At 57.9% G+C, this 15,497-nt stretch overlaps 7 protein-coding genes across 7 annotated transcripts; all 7 read left to right on the top strand.

Moving 5' to 3' along the window:
* Nucleotides 1-212: 212 nt before the first annotated feature.
* On the top strand, nucleotides 213-1,596 carry B0H18DRAFT_1106054 (uncharacterized protein; the record flags this gene model as incomplete). The annotated part of the gene is made up of 6 exons (XM_048032672.1): nucleotides 213-328; nucleotides 382-658; nucleotides 740-863; nucleotides 991-1,042; nucleotides 1,104-1,251; nucleotides 1,307-1,596. 6 exons carry the CDS (start codon nucleotides 213-215, stop codon nucleotides 1,328-1,330), a joined length of 741 nt encoding a protein of 246 aa, XP_047890679.1. The 3' UTR covers nucleotides 1,331-1,596.
* Nucleotides 1,597-2,123: 527 nt separating this feature from the next.
* On the top strand, nucleotides 2,124-4,607 carry B0H18DRAFT_1189821 (tripeptidyl peptidase A; the record flags this gene model as incomplete). The annotated part of the gene is made up of 13 exons (XM_048036035.1): nucleotides 2,124-2,338; nucleotides 2,413-2,617; nucleotides 2,672-3,107; nucleotides 3,165-3,215; nucleotides 3,268-3,389; nucleotides 3,447-3,522; nucleotides 3,574-3,621; nucleotides 3,679-3,823; nucleotides 3,875-3,950; nucleotides 4,006-4,078; nucleotides 4,100-4,104; nucleotides 4,209-4,469; nucleotides 4,527-4,607. 13 exons carry the CDS (start codon nucleotides 2,124-2,126, stop codon nucleotides 4,605-4,607), a joined length of 1,794 nt encoding a protein of 597 aa, XP_047890678.1.
* Nucleotides 4,608-6,179: 1,572 nt separating this feature from the next.
* Nucleotides 6,180-6,653, top strand: B0H18DRAFT_827647 (uncharacterized protein; the record flags this gene model as incomplete). Its single annotated transcript, XM_048039361.1, has 1 exon — nucleotides 6,180-6,653. A coding segment is annotated over one exon (474 nt), but the record flags the coding sequence as incomplete, so codon positions are not given.
* Nucleotides 6,654-6,668: 15 nt separating this feature from the next.
* On the top strand, nucleotides 6,669-8,261 carry B0H18DRAFT_1022245 (uncharacterized protein). Its single transcript, XM_048029577.1, has 2 exons — nucleotides 6,669-7,621; nucleotides 7,648-8,261. The coding sequence occupies exons 1-2, from the start codon at nucleotides 6,804-6,806 to the stop codon at nucleotides 8,057-8,059; spliced, it is 1,230 nt and encodes a 409-aa protein (XP_047890676.1). The 5' UTR covers nucleotides 6,669-6,803; the 3' UTR covers nucleotides 8,060-8,261.
* Nucleotides 8,262-8,983: 722 nt separating this feature from the next.
* B0H18DRAFT_571699 (uncharacterized protein) lies at nucleotides 8,984-9,929 on the top strand. Its single transcript, XM_048038639.1, has 3 exons — nucleotides 8,984-9,156; nucleotides 9,213-9,659; nucleotides 9,722-9,929. The coding sequence occupies exons 1-2, from the start codon at nucleotides 9,101-9,103 to the stop codon at nucleotides 9,628-9,630; spliced, it is 474 nt and encodes a 157-aa protein (XP_047890675.1). The 5' UTR covers nucleotides 8,984-9,100; the 3' UTR covers nucleotides 9,631-9,659; nucleotides 9,722-9,929.
* A 1,592-nt stretch (nucleotides 9,930-11,521) lies between these two features.
* On the top strand, nucleotides 11,522-12,937 carry B0H18DRAFT_880426 (Clavaminate synthase-like protein; the record flags this gene model as incomplete). The annotated part of the gene is made up of 7 exons (XM_048040767.1): nucleotides 11,522-11,667; nucleotides 11,727-11,849; nucleotides 11,903-12,269; nucleotides 12,333-12,404; nucleotides 12,456-12,544; nucleotides 12,604-12,820; nucleotides 12,881-12,937. The coding sequence occupies 7 exons, from the start codon at nucleotides 11,522-11,524 to the stop codon at nucleotides 12,935-12,937; spliced, it is 1,071 nt and encodes a 356-aa protein (XP_047890674.1).
* A 998-nt stretch (nucleotides 12,938-13,935) lies between these two features.
* On the top strand, nucleotides 13,936-15,466 carry B0H18DRAFT_880418 (uncharacterized protein; the record flags this gene model as incomplete). The annotated part of the gene is made up of 3 exons (XM_048040766.1): nucleotides 13,936-14,134; nucleotides 14,188-14,533; nucleotides 14,593-15,466. The coding sequence occupies 3 exons, from the start codon at nucleotides 13,936-13,938 to the stop codon at nucleotides 15,464-15,466; spliced, it is 1,419 nt and encodes a 472-aa protein (XP_047890673.1).
* Nucleotides 15,467-15,497: the final 31 nt, after the last annotated feature.

The following is a 15,497-nucleotide window of genomic DNA, read 5'->3' as shown; positions in this document are numbered from 1 at the left end:
GTGTACAGCTGGATGCGAAAGTATGCGGTTATATCGTGATTGTTTTCTGCTGCGCGGGTGATTATGACGCGCGCCGCGCGTGATTGTAATCGCTCATCGCAACCGTGCCGCTTTTATAACCGCTTCTTACTACCCCGCCAAGATTTTCGCAGTTGCGCCGTTTATAACCGCCTATGGCCGCTCACGAAACGGCACCCAAATTTTCCGATGTGATGCACGTGCACAATGTAGGTGTTCACGGCAATCTGTTGCAAAACAACACCCTGCGATCCTGGGACTTCACACTGCAAACCATCGAGCACATGGCCAAAGACACGGGCCGAGCACGGTGTGGACCGAAGTAACGGACGAGTTGCACGGCATCTTTTCCACTATCCGAAGCCATCAGCTCGAGCACATCAAGGTCCGTGTTAGATTATTCTTCGATGACAACTTTCTCGCACATAAGGAGTCCAGTCTCATCCTGGAGAAGCTCGATCTGCGGGACCTGCACGAGGTCATGAGTGGGCCATACTTCGACACATTGAAGGATGTCGAGGTGGAATTCTTTCGAGACGTCCATCATGATGTGAATGTGGACATCCGTCAGAAGCTTAAACGCATTTTCCGTGGCATATTACAGCCATGGTCTGCCCGTGGCGTAGTCACCGTCACCTGGGTGCGCGCTGAATATGATTGACATCATGAGTGAGCCAGTTTGCACACACACGTGTCCGTCTAACACTTGTGTCCTGTTCAGCCTTCAGCAACCCCAGGAGTCCCTATGGCGGCAACGATGCATCGTCACCGCCCGTATGGAGCGCGGGTCGATGCGGGATCGGAATCCGTCGGTCACAAGCAGTCGTCTGGCACGCCCAACTTTGGTGTGCTGAAGGGAGCTTGTCATGGGTGCATGATGCATGAACGTATTCATTATTTGCTGTGACAGATAACTCATCAGATCTCAGACCTGATACATGTGTAGCTACGGTCGGTCCACCGAATTGCTAGTACGAAACACGGTTACGGTGCAACTGCCTCCCCTCAACAAGTCGTATCCAAGGTATGTATCCCGGAGGCTACTAGTGCTGCTTCTCCGGGATGCCACTCATGTGGGAGTTGAGCGCGATCTTATTCCATGGGGACCTGGTGAAGTTCACTCTGCGTGGGAACAGGTCAGCCCGGTGGGGCGCCTGCGTTCTGTCACTGTGCGATGGGTTCGTTCAAGGTTCGTTACTGGTAGTGCGACTTGAAGGAGTACGTTGGGAGTACGTGAGTGATTTTGTCTGTGTCCCGACTTGGGTGGTCGACTGACGGCGATGGGTAGATGGACAGGAATCGTTGCCTATGACTTTATAAATCGTATCTCGTCGCATTCGAATCTGGAAAACTGAGCGGGAAATGTAGTGCGATACGAGGGCTTGTTTCAGGAGAAGTCGGCGACAGTGAGGATTACTATCTGTTATGTTCAACCTCCACTCCTGCTTGGTCGCGAATATTCAACTTTTTTCTTAGCCGGCACTTTTCCGCGCTCAGGCTGCATTCGCTCGCTATCTTGATTTGCGGCCAGTGGCATCTCGTGATGTACCTTACGTGACATAAGTAATTGTTCCTTGCTCTCTTCTCAGTCGAGAGCGTTAGAAGTTCATGAATGCTGCAGACGTTGCTAGGGCAATTGCTATACTCTATTGTTACTGAGCTGCTTCCGATAGACGTTCAGTATCTTCCTGCATCAGTCTCTCGGCGGGGCTGGTATTCCCTTGTAGGGTACAAAGCACTTGGAGGTAATGATACCGCATCCGAGGTGAGCAGCGCACTGTCCATTCTCACGAACGCTGACCTGTGTCATCCGCAGGCAACGATCCCGGCGATCCCTCAGTCAGTGCGTCTCACAACATGTCCCTTGATTAAAGATAGACAATTGGTCCCTCCGCTTACGCCGCAGGTCATGCGCGCCCTCTGTTCCTGGCAGATTCCATGCGTATTCGGGTGTCATAGCGCTATGAATACCCTACCGTGTCCGTCTGTAGGATGACACCATACGGGTGTCCCCCTACATAACGGAGTCGATGGTCCATCCGCGGACGAGCCCTCTGACCTCGATAGCTCATCCTCGTCTCAGGCTCTCCGGTTTCGACTAGCAAATGCCGTCGCTGCGGTCCGCCTTGCTATGGGCCATACTCGGTGCGCTCGCTGCCGCGGCGCCTGCGGAATATACGCACAGGGTGAAGGAGACGGTGCACCCGCCCCGGGGTTGGAACGCCCTGCGCCCTGCGCCGCCCGCGCACACGATCGAGCTCCGCATCGGCCTGCCACAGCCCAAGTTCGCTGAGCTGGAGGAGCACCTGTACGCTGTGAGGTGCGTCTCGAGTGTCTGCTAGGCATGCATGCGCGAGCGAAGGTGCTGACCGGAATGTTGATCGCGTGATATAGTGATCCGTCGAGTGAGAGGTACGGAGAGCACTTGTCGAAGGAGGACGTGGAAGCGCTCGTTGCGCCTCATCCTGAGAGTGTGCAGTTGGTCGAGGATTGGCTTGCGTCGCACGGTCTCTTGAGTGATGCGTTGTCGCGGTCGCCCGCTGGCGACTGGGTCACCGTCAGGGTGCCTGTCTCGTTGGCGGAGATAATGTTGGACACTGTAAGCTATGGCTCCGTCTTCAAGCATGTCTGATAATGCTCACATGTCGCCTAGACGTACCATGTGTGGACGCACGCCGCTAGCGGCGATTCGCTCGTCCGCACGACGTCGTACAGCCTTCCGGAGCACCTGCATGACCACATCGAGGTCGTCCAGCCCACCACCATGTTCTCCCGCTTCACTCCGATGCGGACCACTTACCGCTCCTTCCGCGCAAACACCGCTATCCCCCAGTCAGACGGCGCCACGATCGCCGTGCCCAGCGCTTCCGGGGGACAAGTCGCCGCAAGTTGCAACGGGACCATCACCCCGGAGTGCTTGCTAGAGCTGTACAACGCGACGGGGTACACGCCGCAGGTGCCCGGGGAGAACAAGATCGCTGTGACGGGCTACCTAGAGCAGTACGCGAACTACGCGGATTACTATCAGTTTTTGGGAGAGGAGGTGCCGTATGCTGCTAACAACACGTTCTCGGTGGTCTATATCAATGGTGAGAGCAGTCCGTGGTCGATCTTTTGCTGTAACTGAGCCATCACTGCGTTCGTAGGTGGACTTAATAACCAGACACCAGCTGATGCTGGGATTGAAGCGAACTTGGGTAGGAAATGTATTGACGCTTTGAAATCTGCGACTAAACTGGAAGGTCCCAGATACACAATATGCGTTCAGCCTTACGTACCCGACGCCGGGAACGTTCTACACGACTGGTGGGAGCCCGCCTTTCATACCGGACGATCTCGAGCCTACGGATACAAATGAACCATACATGCAGGCGAGTGGCTGGTTCTAGGTACTCGTGCAAAGTCTTTGGGACCTGACGCGTTTGCAGTGGCTCGGATACGTGCTCTCTGCAGAGGACCTGCCACAGTCGATCTCCACCAGCTACGGAGACGACGAGCAGACCGGTACGATGCTTTTCCAGTGATGGTGTGACTGTACTTCATAGGGTTTTGCAGTTCCGTACAGCTATGCGACACGCGTCTGCGCGGAGTTCGCGCAGCTTGGTGTGTATGCGACGTTGACCTCCGTGTGGACACGATCGCTGACCTAAGACATCTTAGGTGCCCGAGGGGTCTCTATCATGTTCAGCTCCGGAGACGGGGGTGTCGGCGACGGTGACCCGGACCCGGCTACCCAGGAGTGCTACAGCAACGATGGTCGCAACGTGACGATGTTCATACCCGAATTCCCAGCTAGTTGCCCATAGTGAGAAGATTATTATGCTGACCACAGTGTGTACTAACAGATGCTTGTCAGCGTCACCGCTGTGGGAGCGACTTCGGAGGTGCCGGAGATCGCGGCGTGGTTCTCTGGTGGGGGATTTAGCAACTATGTGCGTTGGTCTTTGCTGCCACTGATCTTCGGGGCGCGCTGAATCGCCTGTTCAGTTCGCTCGACCATCCTACCAGGACACTGCGGTGACGAAGTACCTCGGCGAGCTGGCTCCCGGGACGTATGCGGGTCTGTATAACGCGTGAGTAGTGCTGGTGATGATAGCTCGCACATAGACTGATGTCTCGCTCTCCGAAGGTCTGGCCGAGTGCGTCGTCCTCTCCACAACATCTGAACATTTGCACTGATGGCTAAACAGGCCTACCCCGACGTCTCTGCTGAGGGCGTCAATTTCACCATTGTATGGGATGCGGAAACTGGCCTCGTCGACGGGACTTCGTGCTCCTCGCCCACGTTCACAGCATTCGTGTCCCTGCTCAATGACGCGCGCATCGCCAGCGGGAAGTCCCCACTTGGCTTCCTCAACCCATTGATTTATTCGCTCAACGCACAGACGACAACGGGTTTCAACGATATCACTGTCGGTAACAACCCGGGGTGTGGCACAGAGGGCTTCAACGTGAGGTTTACTATTTTGTGATGTCAGTGAAGGGTTTACTCATAAAATTGTGACTAGACAACGATAGGATGGGATCCTGTTACTGGTTGGGGCACGCCCAACTTTGGTGTTCTGAAGGAACTTGTCCTGGGTGCGTGACGTTCGGAATTTTCGAACGCGCTGTGGTGGGCAGTAGAAAATATGGTGTACTACTGGCAGTTAGCACTCCGGGTCGATTGACCACTACTCACTAGTAGGAGATGTGTGCGTGGTGTGTGCGTGGTAGTCCAGAGCTCAAGTTGTCGGGAGTCTTTCGTTCAAAGCCAGGGTCAGTGAGTGACCGTACAGGACATCCCGGGCTATCCCGGGCCGGTCTGTCGTCCGATCGACGGTTCTTGGCATGATGTCACTGCCACAAATGGCAGGCGGCGGCTTTGGATCCTAACAAGGCCAAACACCTCCCTTCCTCCGAGTCGTCCGAGTCAAGTCAGGACGCATTCGACCCGCTCATAATTCTCATCTTGCTCGTTATACATCGACACAGAATGATGTGCACGGATATATGGATCAGCCCAAACAGGCTATGTAGTCTGGGAGGTGCCCAGGAGACGTCAGCGACGAGGCTGCCTGGAGTGTGCTAGAACGTTCGGCCGCCTGCCGGATTTGTCTCCACCGACGGACGTCGACAGTGATGAACGCTCTCGAACTCTCGCCGCCCCCGCCACACCGCACCACTCTCGAACCGCCCCGAAGTGCCGTCCTAGCCGCTGAGGTCAGTATAATATCCTCTCCCCATCCCCGTCTCTCTATACTCACACATTCGCACACCCCGTTCACGACTTTGCACGACACACATCTACGAAATCATGTTCGGCTACAACCCCTACGGCGCATACTCCAGCCCCTACAGCTACGCACGCGCAAGTCCCTCCTACTCCTCGGCCGACGCCGACTACCTCCGCGCCCTCGCCCAGGAGCGCACGGCCCAGGAACAGCTGCTCGCCGCCCGTCGTGCCCAGGAAGAGGCCCGCCAACGCGCAGAACGCACGCGCCTCGCCCGGCAGGGCTACGGTCTCCCGTCGCAGTACAACCCGATCTATGACGACCTCGACGACTACGAGGAGCACGACTCTTACGATGGCGGCTTTCCGCCCTACGGCGGGTTCGGCGGCTATAGCCCGAGTGTCCGCCAGCGCAGGGCGATGACGGAGCAGGAGCGCCAGCGAGCGCTGCAGAGGGAGTTGGAGAGGAGGGAGCGCGAACGCGAGCGGGAGTTGGAAAGGCTGAGAATGAAGGAGGAAAAGAGGCAGTTGGAGGAGGAGAGACGGAGGCTTATGGAGGAGGAGCGAAGGCAGCGCATACGCGCGGAGGAGTTGAGGCGGAGGGAGCAGGAGTACGGCCGCCAGCAGCGCGCGAGTCAGTTCGACCCCCTCTTCGGTCCCTATGGCTGGATGCCAGATGAAGACGAGATGGTGAGTAGTGCCACCCGAACCGATCGTTCTTGCCTAATGACGATGTGTACAGACCTCGCCCCAAAGCAATCGGCGATCACGTACCGTCGCACCTACCCGCCGGCGTGGGATGGCCCCGCAGGGCACTCCTGCTACGCAATTACATCCCAAGCCTGACAGTTACGCGTCGCGCGCATCGTCCGTTCCGCCGCGCTCAGCGGTTCCCCCGAGCCCCATCAGGCCGACCGCTTCCTACAACGGAGCCACCGGCCACTTCAAAGTCCCCATCCGCACGCCGTCGCCGAAGGCGCAACCCCCCCAGGCGACGCCCGAGCAACACGTCGCAGCGCACAAGATCCAAGAGGCCTACCGCACGCACGCCGCGCGCACCGCCGCGCTCCGCACGATCGACGAGTACCGCACCAAGTTCACGCAGCTCAAGGCGGGCTTCCGCTTCCCATCTAGCTTGGACTTCGCCTTGGCACCGGGCGCGCACGACCACGTCTCCGTGCCGCCCGACCCCGCGGCCCTGTCCGCGCTCGTCCTTGCAGACGGCGCGAGCGTCGAGGAGGGCAGGAGCCGCCGCCCGCAGCTCGCGTACACGTCGCGGAACGCGGTGGTGCACGGGTACCTCGAGGAGCTGAGCCAGCTGTTGGGCAGGCTGGACGCGGTGGAGAGTGGCGGGGATAGGGAGGTGAGGGAGCGGAGGAAGACGCTCGTGAGGGAGGTCGAGGCGGAGGCGGAGAGGGTCGAGGCGGTTGTTGGGGAGGTGTGGGCGAGGTGGCAGGCGAAGGATAGGGAGAGGGAGGGAGGGCAATGGGTGGGGGAGACAGTGAAGGTCGCGCCGGGGACGTACCAAGCGACGGCGGAGCGGCCGACGGAGCAGCAGCAGCAGGAGAAGGTGATGGACGTGGTCGAGCAGTCTGACGAGCATGCTCAGCCGGAGGCGTCTCTCGATCAACAACCGCCCGCGCAGCCGACGCAGACAGAAGAGACGGTCCCCATCGCGCCTGGCGTGTACGAGGCCGTCACGGAGCTGCCGTCCGCCGAGCAGCAAGACGAGAAGCGGATGGACATCGAGCGGGACCCCGATCAGGATGCGCTGCCCGAGGCGCACCTCGCCCTGGACGAGACTCCCGCGCAGACGGAGGAGACGGTGCCGGTAATCCCCGGTGTGTACGAAGCGAAGGCGGACCCGCCGACGGACGCGCAGCGGGAGGAGAAACGGAGGGACGTCGAGCGGAACCCGGACCTGCACGCGGGCGCGGAGGCGAGCCTCGACATCGTCCCGCACGTGGAGCCCTTGCATGCGGAGGAGTCGGTCATGCTCGTGCCCGCCGAGTGCAGTAGCGCGGGGGAGTCGTCGGGCTCGGGAGACGAGGGCGGACGGATCGACGTCGACCGGGTGCGCGCGGAGGAGAGCGGCAACAGTATGCTGGTCGAGCTGAGTGAGTCCGCCCCGTCGATGTCCTCCGTGGCGGACGACGCGCTTGCTGAGCCGATGGAGTTGGATGCTGACGCGCTGGGTGTCGTAGAGAGTGCGCCAACGCCGGAGGTCGAGATCCCTGACGCGGAGCCGGAGAACGAGGGCGGGTACGAGAGCGATAACGAGGACATTGGTGTGGGGAAGGAGAGCCTGGGTGTGCCGGGCGAAGTTGAGTCGCCGCCAACGCCAGAGGTCGACATCAAAGACGCAGATGAGGAGGACAAGGAGGCTATCTCGTCCCAGCGGCCGCCTTCAAGCGCAGAGCCTACACCCGCCCCCCGGTGCACATTCATCCACAGTTCTCTGCCGTCGTCGAGCAGCCACCGACACCTACGTCGCCGCCTGCTGAACACCTGGAACCCGAGGTCGCGCATATCGAGCGGCGCCTCACGACGGAGGGCGAGCCTTCGATGCCGGTTGCTGGCCTTCACAACCGCCCCGCGACTCCGACGCTCAGCCCGTCGCGCGGCGATGCGGAGAGCGAGGAGGAGGGCCCGGGGACGCCGCCGATGGACCCCGCGCCGCATATCCTTGTGACGCCAGCGGAGGAACACCAGGGCGCGCGGGGCGAGCTCCGGCTGAAGGAGGAAGAGTCGCGTCCGGAGATTGGGCAGAAGGTGGACGCTGAGGCGGCGCTTGAGTTGAGGATGGCGAGGGAGCGGGAGCTGTTCTGATTTGTATCAATGGACTGGGCGGGTGTCTTGACTCCTGTTCTGTTGTTGACATCATTTGTACAGTAGCATCGTGAAGTATTGACAGAACGCAGTTTTGTGTGTAATTACCGATTGCCTTGCCTCATGCCAGCGTATGTCGTCGCGTCGGCCGTCGCCCGCATGCCCGCAATCAAACCGACGGTGCGCAATCAAACGATCATGCCCTGAGTTAGACATGTCTCACGGGAGTTGAGCTTGAACTTGAAGGTGAATACTGACATATTGAGTAATTCAATTCACTTCAAAGCTCGGCAGGCCTCCCTCTGCCTCCCTGTCTGACGGGTCGGGTTCATGCAGGTTCTCCGCTCTTGTCGGGTTGTGGCCGAGGTCAAGGTCAGATCGCAATCGGGCCTCGCCGATCACTGCGAATCACTGCGGCGACTCTCACCAACTTCTTTTTGTTGTGACTAAGAACCGTGGCATGTGGCTGTGTTCAATCATGGTCGTCTCCTTTATCATGCCGCACGCTGGCGCGCTGGGCATCCCCGCTTCTTGTCCACCTCCATAGATCAGCCTCACCGTAGCCTTCCGCCCGACATGTCCGGCAAGGTTGTTATCGTCACTGGTTGCTCGAAGGGCGGCATTGGCTTCGCGCTGTGAGTGCCGTTCTGTCGTATCGTCAAAGCCCCCTGTTGACACGGTTATGCATCCAGATGTGAAGAGTTTGCGGCACAGGGCTGCAAAGTCTATGCCACGGCGCGCAGGGTCGAGGCCATGGAAGGCTTCAAGGACCCGAATATCTCCACGCTGAAGCTGGACGTCACGTCAGACGAGGACGTGGCAGAGGTCGTGAAGACGGTGCTTGAGCGGGAGGGGAGCATCGACATTGTTGTTAACAACGCTGGGGCCCCGTGCTCAGGTGGGTAGCATACGACTTTGGTACCATCGCCTGGCTGACGTGCACTAGGTCCTCTCGTGGAGATACCCCTTGACCGAGCACAGAAGACATTCGACACCAACCTCTTTTCCGTCCTGCGCCTCTCGCAAGCCGTCTTTCCGCACATGAAATCCAAGCGCAGCGGGACGATAGTCAACATCGGCTCTATCACTGGCGACACGTACGCTTCCTCTCCTCTCACGCCCCGGCGCGTCCCTGACTCTCGCTCCCGCACAGACCATCGCCCTGGGGCGGGATCTACGGCGCGACGAAGGCCGCGCTCGTCCGCCTCTCCGAGATCCTCTACATGGAAGTCGCGCCCTTCAACATCCACGTCGTGCACATCTCCCCGGGCGGCGTCAAGAGCAACGTCGGCGTCAACGCTCTCAGCTCGCTCGTCCTCCGCGAGGACAGCGCCTACAAGCCCTTCTTCGACTCGATGGTCACGCGCATCGGACGAGCACAGGGCCCGTCGTCGCTCCCCGCTGACCAGTTCGCGAAGCAGGTAGTGTCGGCGGTCGTGAAGCCGAACCCGCCCAGATACATGACCCTCGGCAGGGGCGCCTGGGCGAGCGCGCTCATGCAGTGGCTCCCGCGGTCGGTCGTGTGCTGGCTGATGTGGAGGATTGTGGTGGGCAAGTCGAAGACAGCGTGACTGTAGCAGCATGCTTATTATTTATCACTGTATGTGGGTTTGCCTCGCTTATATCGCACGGGTGTTGTAAGCTGACTGTCGATCACAACAGTTCATTATACATTGTTCATTGTTCACTCGGGATTGTAGGCCTTCGGTGTCGTCTTCATACGCCATACGGGCTTGTGCTTTACCAAGACTGGTGCATGGCTCGTGGATCCTGCTCGCCGGGAGATCAGCGTACGTGGTATCAAGCTTCCGCGCAGACGCTCGCCGGCTTCATCTGCACTGCAAATCGTCAAGCCTCTGTCCTTAACTCTATCATAAACATAGAGAAGTCTGAGCGCGCAGTGCTGTTGATCAAGCCTATCTTTGCTGTGTCAATTCCGAACGACTGAGGTCTGCCACTGCAGATCTCGATCTCTGCGTAGGATCAGCCATAGAGCCGTTGCCGTCACTGATCCAAACTCGAATCCCACTCTCCCGACTCGAAGTCGGCTTGCGTGCGCGCGATCTCCTGGAAAAGCGCACGACTCACGGATGGGATGTATGTATACCGTCTCACGCACTCACAAAAACGGGGCGCCGCCACGCATGCAAGCGCATCGTATCGTATCGGAGCGACGTTCTATGAACCACTAATGCGACAATACCTGCATATATGCGCGTTCCGTTTCTTCTCCCAGGCCTACATCGCGAAGCGTACGACGTATCGCACACTATTGGCACTGCCATCGCCGCAAAATCTGGCGCAAGAGACACGTATCTGCTGATATAAGTCTCGCAGAGCGTCACACGTTTTGGCAGACACGGTGGTCATGAGTCTCAGTGGTTCGCCTCTCGACTCGTGGGGGTTAAACTTGAGCTTCACAGGCCCTGTCAACGGAAGGAATGCCTCGGTGCGACAGTTGATACCAAATGTGTCCGCATGTGTCCATCCACATCGTGTCCCTTCGTGGTCGTCAGGTATGTTTTCATCGTAGCTCTCTCTATTATTACAATTCCTGATTAGAGTGTCCGTTCCAGATTCCGTGACGTTCACACAGAGTCTGTCGGTCACCATAGGCAGCTCACGACTTCCTGAGCGTTCGATGTCATCGTTGGCATTGAGTTCAGGCCTACGTCGTTAGAGGCGCCGTACGTAAGTACCAATCGGCGGCACGCTGGCGTACTATACATGGTTGCAATAAGTACATGTAGCGACCTCGTCGCCTTAACATCACGCAACAGTTCCGCTGGAAATGTCTACGTGGATTACCTCGCGCAGATTCTACGACGTCCACTTCCAACGGTTCGTCCGACCCTGGCCGTGCACGAAGCTGCCGTCGGGCGTCTCAGCTGAACAAGACACAAGGGTCTGCACACGTATTGCCACCATGATAAGGTGCCTTTCCTTCCTTCACCCACGATCTCCCATGACGCATGTCCCAAGATAGACTTTCGAAGCTAGCACCGGGCCTTCCCCTGATGGTGCGCCGAAGAGCCCCTGCCGCGGATGGAAAAATAGACTCAGGCGCCAACTGGCCGGCTGCTCGCGCACGGAGAAGCCATATCGAGCACGATCTGCGCATTTAGAGCGTGTCCAAGGGCTCACAACGTCTTCGAGAACGAAGGGGTTACTCGATATGGAGATCCGACTCGACCTTCCGCCGGCGAGCGCGGCGGCTTCACGCAGCGATCTTGAGACACGCTGTGGGCTGCCCCATGCCATTGACCGTTTGCAGCTCCTTGTGGGAGGATTGTGTCCATGCCGCTCGCGTAAACATGCGTCGTCCGAGTCTGCGTTCTCTCTGCGTAGAACGGATATAAGCATGGACTGCAGGCCGTGGACGCCAACAAGATCGCTAGCTCACTCACCAGTACAATCAACTCAAAGGCACTAACAACTGCGTTCAGCACCCTTCTCCTAAACATGCCCGGACTCACCAACTACCCGCCCTTCCCCGACAACGTCCCGACTCACCCGCTCCTCGTCGTTGACTACGAGCTCCTCAAGGCTGGCGACGAGGAGGAGATCAACACGTTCTGGACGGCTGCCACCACTCTCGGCTTCTGGTAGTAAGCACCGGTTCGGGCCGCCTTCTCCAGAACAACGAACTGAATCACGTATGTCATAGCATGAAGAACCACGGTGCTGATGAGCTAGTCAGTGAGATGTTCGACATGGGCGAAGAGACGATGGACCTCCCCTTCGAGGAGAAGATGAAGTTCGAGCAAGGCGATGACGGCATGTCCTTCGGGTAGGTGCTCTGCGTATCGCTCTTCCCCAGCCCACTCAGACATTCTCCGCCAGCTACAAAGCCCCAGGAGCCAACGCCACGGACGAGACCGGCGCACGCGACACCGTCGAGTTCATCAACATCTCCCAGGACGACGCCCTCGCCTTCCCCACGCCCGTGCACCGCACGTACCCCTCGACGGCCACCGCGCGCATGGAGCACACGATCCGGCCGTTCATCCAGCACTCCGTCGCGGTGAACCGCACGCTGATGGAGATCCTCGGCAAGCGGCTCGGCTTCAGGGAGGGCACGCTCGCGCAGCTGCACGGGCTGGACGAGACGAGCGGGAGCGAGGCGCGGTGCATCCGGAATCCGCCCCGGCCGGGCGGGATCTCGGAAGAGAAGGCGGCGCTGGGTGCGCACACCGACTTTGGCTCGATGGTGCGTTGTTGTTCTTAGCTGCTCGAGAGGAAGGCGATCTGACGCGGATATTCCTGCGCACAGACATTCCTGCACAACCGACTCGGCGGATTGCAGGTGATGCCCCCGGGTTCGGACAGGTGGCAGTACATCAAGGTACCTCTCCCCGCGTCTTCCGGATCCGCGTAGGGCTGACGATCCTCCCAGCCGATCCCAGGACACGCCGTGTGCAATCTCGGTGACGCGATGTACATCTTCAGCGGCGGCATCCTGAAGTCGAACTTCCACCGCGTCGTGTAAGCTGGTTCCTCAATCGTTTCCACTCGCGTAGATCTCACTGACCGGCTGCGTACAGACCTGCTCCAGGCGCCCAAGCGGTGCTCCCGCGCTGGTCCCTTGCGATGTTCACGCGTCCTGGCGACTCCGTCGTCCTTCGCGCCCTCACCGAAGAGAGCTCTATGGTTGCGGACGCGGTTGCGAGTGCCCCTGAAAGGAGCATCTTCGGCAGTGACCAGACATCGAAGGAGTGGTTTGCGCGGCGGATTAAGTACCAGCGCACAAAGAACCAGAAGGTCGGTTCCGTTCGATGTTCGCTGCGTTGTACCTCGCTGACGCAGGCGTGCCGTGTGCAGGGTCCCCAGACTTGGCGGCAGAGCCGTGGTACGGAGCACCGTCCTGATGCCGCTTGACCAGGGATGCATAAGTCGGTCGTTCTATATAATATCCCGGTACCGTAGATGTTCAATGCAGTTTATTTGATGTCGCGCTGTAGTATATGAGGGCCACGCATTGAACCTTGTTACCGCAGTTGCACGCCCGGGAACAACTGTTGTATCCTTCACATTCAATTTACATTGCATCATAACGTTGCGACAGTGGACAGAAACTCAGAGAGGTCGCTCAAGGAACGATCACGGATACGTCACACTTGCCAAATTGGGGTAGGCGACCTGAAGTCGTTCAGTAGCGGCTCTTGATTCAATAGCAACTGGGAGTGGATGTCGAACCACGACCATGTCTGACAATGAGTTCATTTTCTTTTATCCTCACCCCGACGTCGAAGGCAGCGTCGTCGTAAACGCTCCCGATACAGTCCGCGTCCAAACCCTGTTGGATCAGGTCGCACAAAAGGCACCGGGCATCATCCACCACATCGGCACAGCCGTTCAGAAGCTCTACGTCGTATGTACACTCAAGTTATGTGTTGCACTCCAGGCGGTTGGTCTCATTCCCCGTAGCCTTCCAATTTGTCCATTAGCCCCGAGGACACGCTGTTCTCTCGCACTCAAGAATGGCTTCGGCTACACCGTCATGACAAGCACACCCAATCCTGGGTGAAAGTTAGCACATGCTTCCCTAATGGGCCATCTCCCGACATGGTGCATTTTCTCATTGTCACTAACGAAGGTGAGCCCATCGCGTAGACAGCATCGCTATCCTGCTCACGCCTCCTTTAGTCCTAGAGAGTTTAGACGGTCAGAACAAGATAGCTGCACGTACGTCGGCATTTCAAGTTTACTGTGCGTTTTTGTTCATACCCGCGCATCCTAATCAAGGTCACGGTCAAAAGCTGGACGAACTGTGGAGGAAGGCTTGGGGCAAACCATGGTCTCGTTATGTGGCGTCGATCACCTTAGCCGAACTAGGGCAGCCTCTGATTTCACCCGATGACGATGTCGACGATACTATGTCTATCGATGAGGAGGAGGCTGCGAACGCCACCTTGAAATACACCTGCTTCGGGGATATCTCTCCAATCATACATGTCCTTCATGCCAAACCACGGCTGGACGTCCTAGTTGAACGAGAAGAATACGTTCAGCTGCGAAACGCCCTGGAATGCTCTCAGGCTACGTTTGTAACGGTGTTAGGCCACACAGGTACTGGTGCGTGAAAGCTTTTGTGGAGTCAACTTGCAACAATAAATCAGTCGTCACAGGCAAGAGTGTCTTTCTGCTCTACCTGCTTCTCCACCGCCTCGAGCAGCGACTTCCGACGGCGATTCAATTCAGAACAACCGAGCTATACGTTTTTGAAGATACTCAAGCGTACATGGTCCGTCCTGAGTCTATCGAGGAACTACAACTACCCGGGTTCTGGATTCTTGTCGACTCCAATGCAGACGTCGTCGCTCCATCTGACTGTCTCTGTTCATGTGGCGCAGCGCGCCTCGTTCATGCTGCATCTCCGAATGCGAAGAGGTGGGAGGAATGGACCAAGGGGGAGTATAATATCGAGAGCATTGTTTCGCGTTTACCGACCTTGACCGAAATTGGGATGATAATGTGAGTGACCGCACTCCTGACAGGTTGGTTGCGAGGATGTTGACCTGCTTATATCATAGCAAGGTGCACGGGCTGGAAGTGGCTAGAACATATGACATCGTCAACCAGTGGGGTCCATCCATCCGAACGATCCGGAAACTACTCAGTGGTGGGGCTAGCGCGATAGCCATGGCACATTCGGACGCTATCCGGGCGGCGCGCCAAATATGCGAAAATTCTTCCGTACTACGTTCCATGCGCCTCGACAACGACCACCACGCCGAACTTCACAGCATCGCTTCTTCGATCTTATTCATTTACCCTATCGGTCCATGTTTGTGGGCGTACCGCGTGCCTACCTCCTACCTTTCCGACATCCTTGATGCTGCGCGCCAGGAGCTCAGTACCGCCAAGGCGATCGAGCTCTTCGAGTTTTTCAGCTTGCATCCTCTGACGAGGTCGGCCTCAGGGTGGCGCTTCGAGAAAGAGATGCACGCGTACTTGTGTAGCGGGTCCGAACCACTCCGACTCGTTCGGGGCGAGCACAAGTCGACCATGACGCCGTCAACAACGTTACTCATCGGTACAGCGAACAGGCTCAATAATGTCAAGGGAGCCTCAAGCTCGAGCTTTTACTGGTTCCCCTCCGTAACCACTTTCCCCGGCGTCGATGGTGTCCTTGTTGATGATCACAATGTCTACGTCGTTCAAGCGACCATGGCCGCCGATCAGGAACTTCCCGCGAAGGGGTTGAAGAAGATCTGGGCTGCATTCGACGCCAATATCAAGTACAAACGTACTTGGCACTACGTTGTCGTTACGGACCGCACGAAGGGAGCTACTCAGCATGCGAGCGATCTTCTCCGCACGATGGAGAACTTTACTCTGGGGCCGAAAGGGAATTGTGTAGTACTCAAGTGTTGGAGTTGCGTGTTGAGTCCAGCGGAGTTGTAGAAGGCCGCGGATCGCCAGACCAAGTGCTGTT

The sequence above is a fragment of the Fomitopsis serialis genome, assembly GCF_022376445.1.
Source record: "Fomitopsis serialis strain Sig1Antser10 chromosome Unknown B0H18scaffold_62, whole genome shotgun sequence".
Taxonomy (NCBI): domain Eukaryota; kingdom Fungi; phylum Basidiomycota; class Agaricomycetes; order Polyporales; family Fomitopsidaceae; genus Fomitopsis; species Fomitopsis serialis.
The sequence above is the reverse complement of the archived record's forward strand: the minus strand, read 5'-3'. Positions and strand labels throughout refer to the sequence as shown.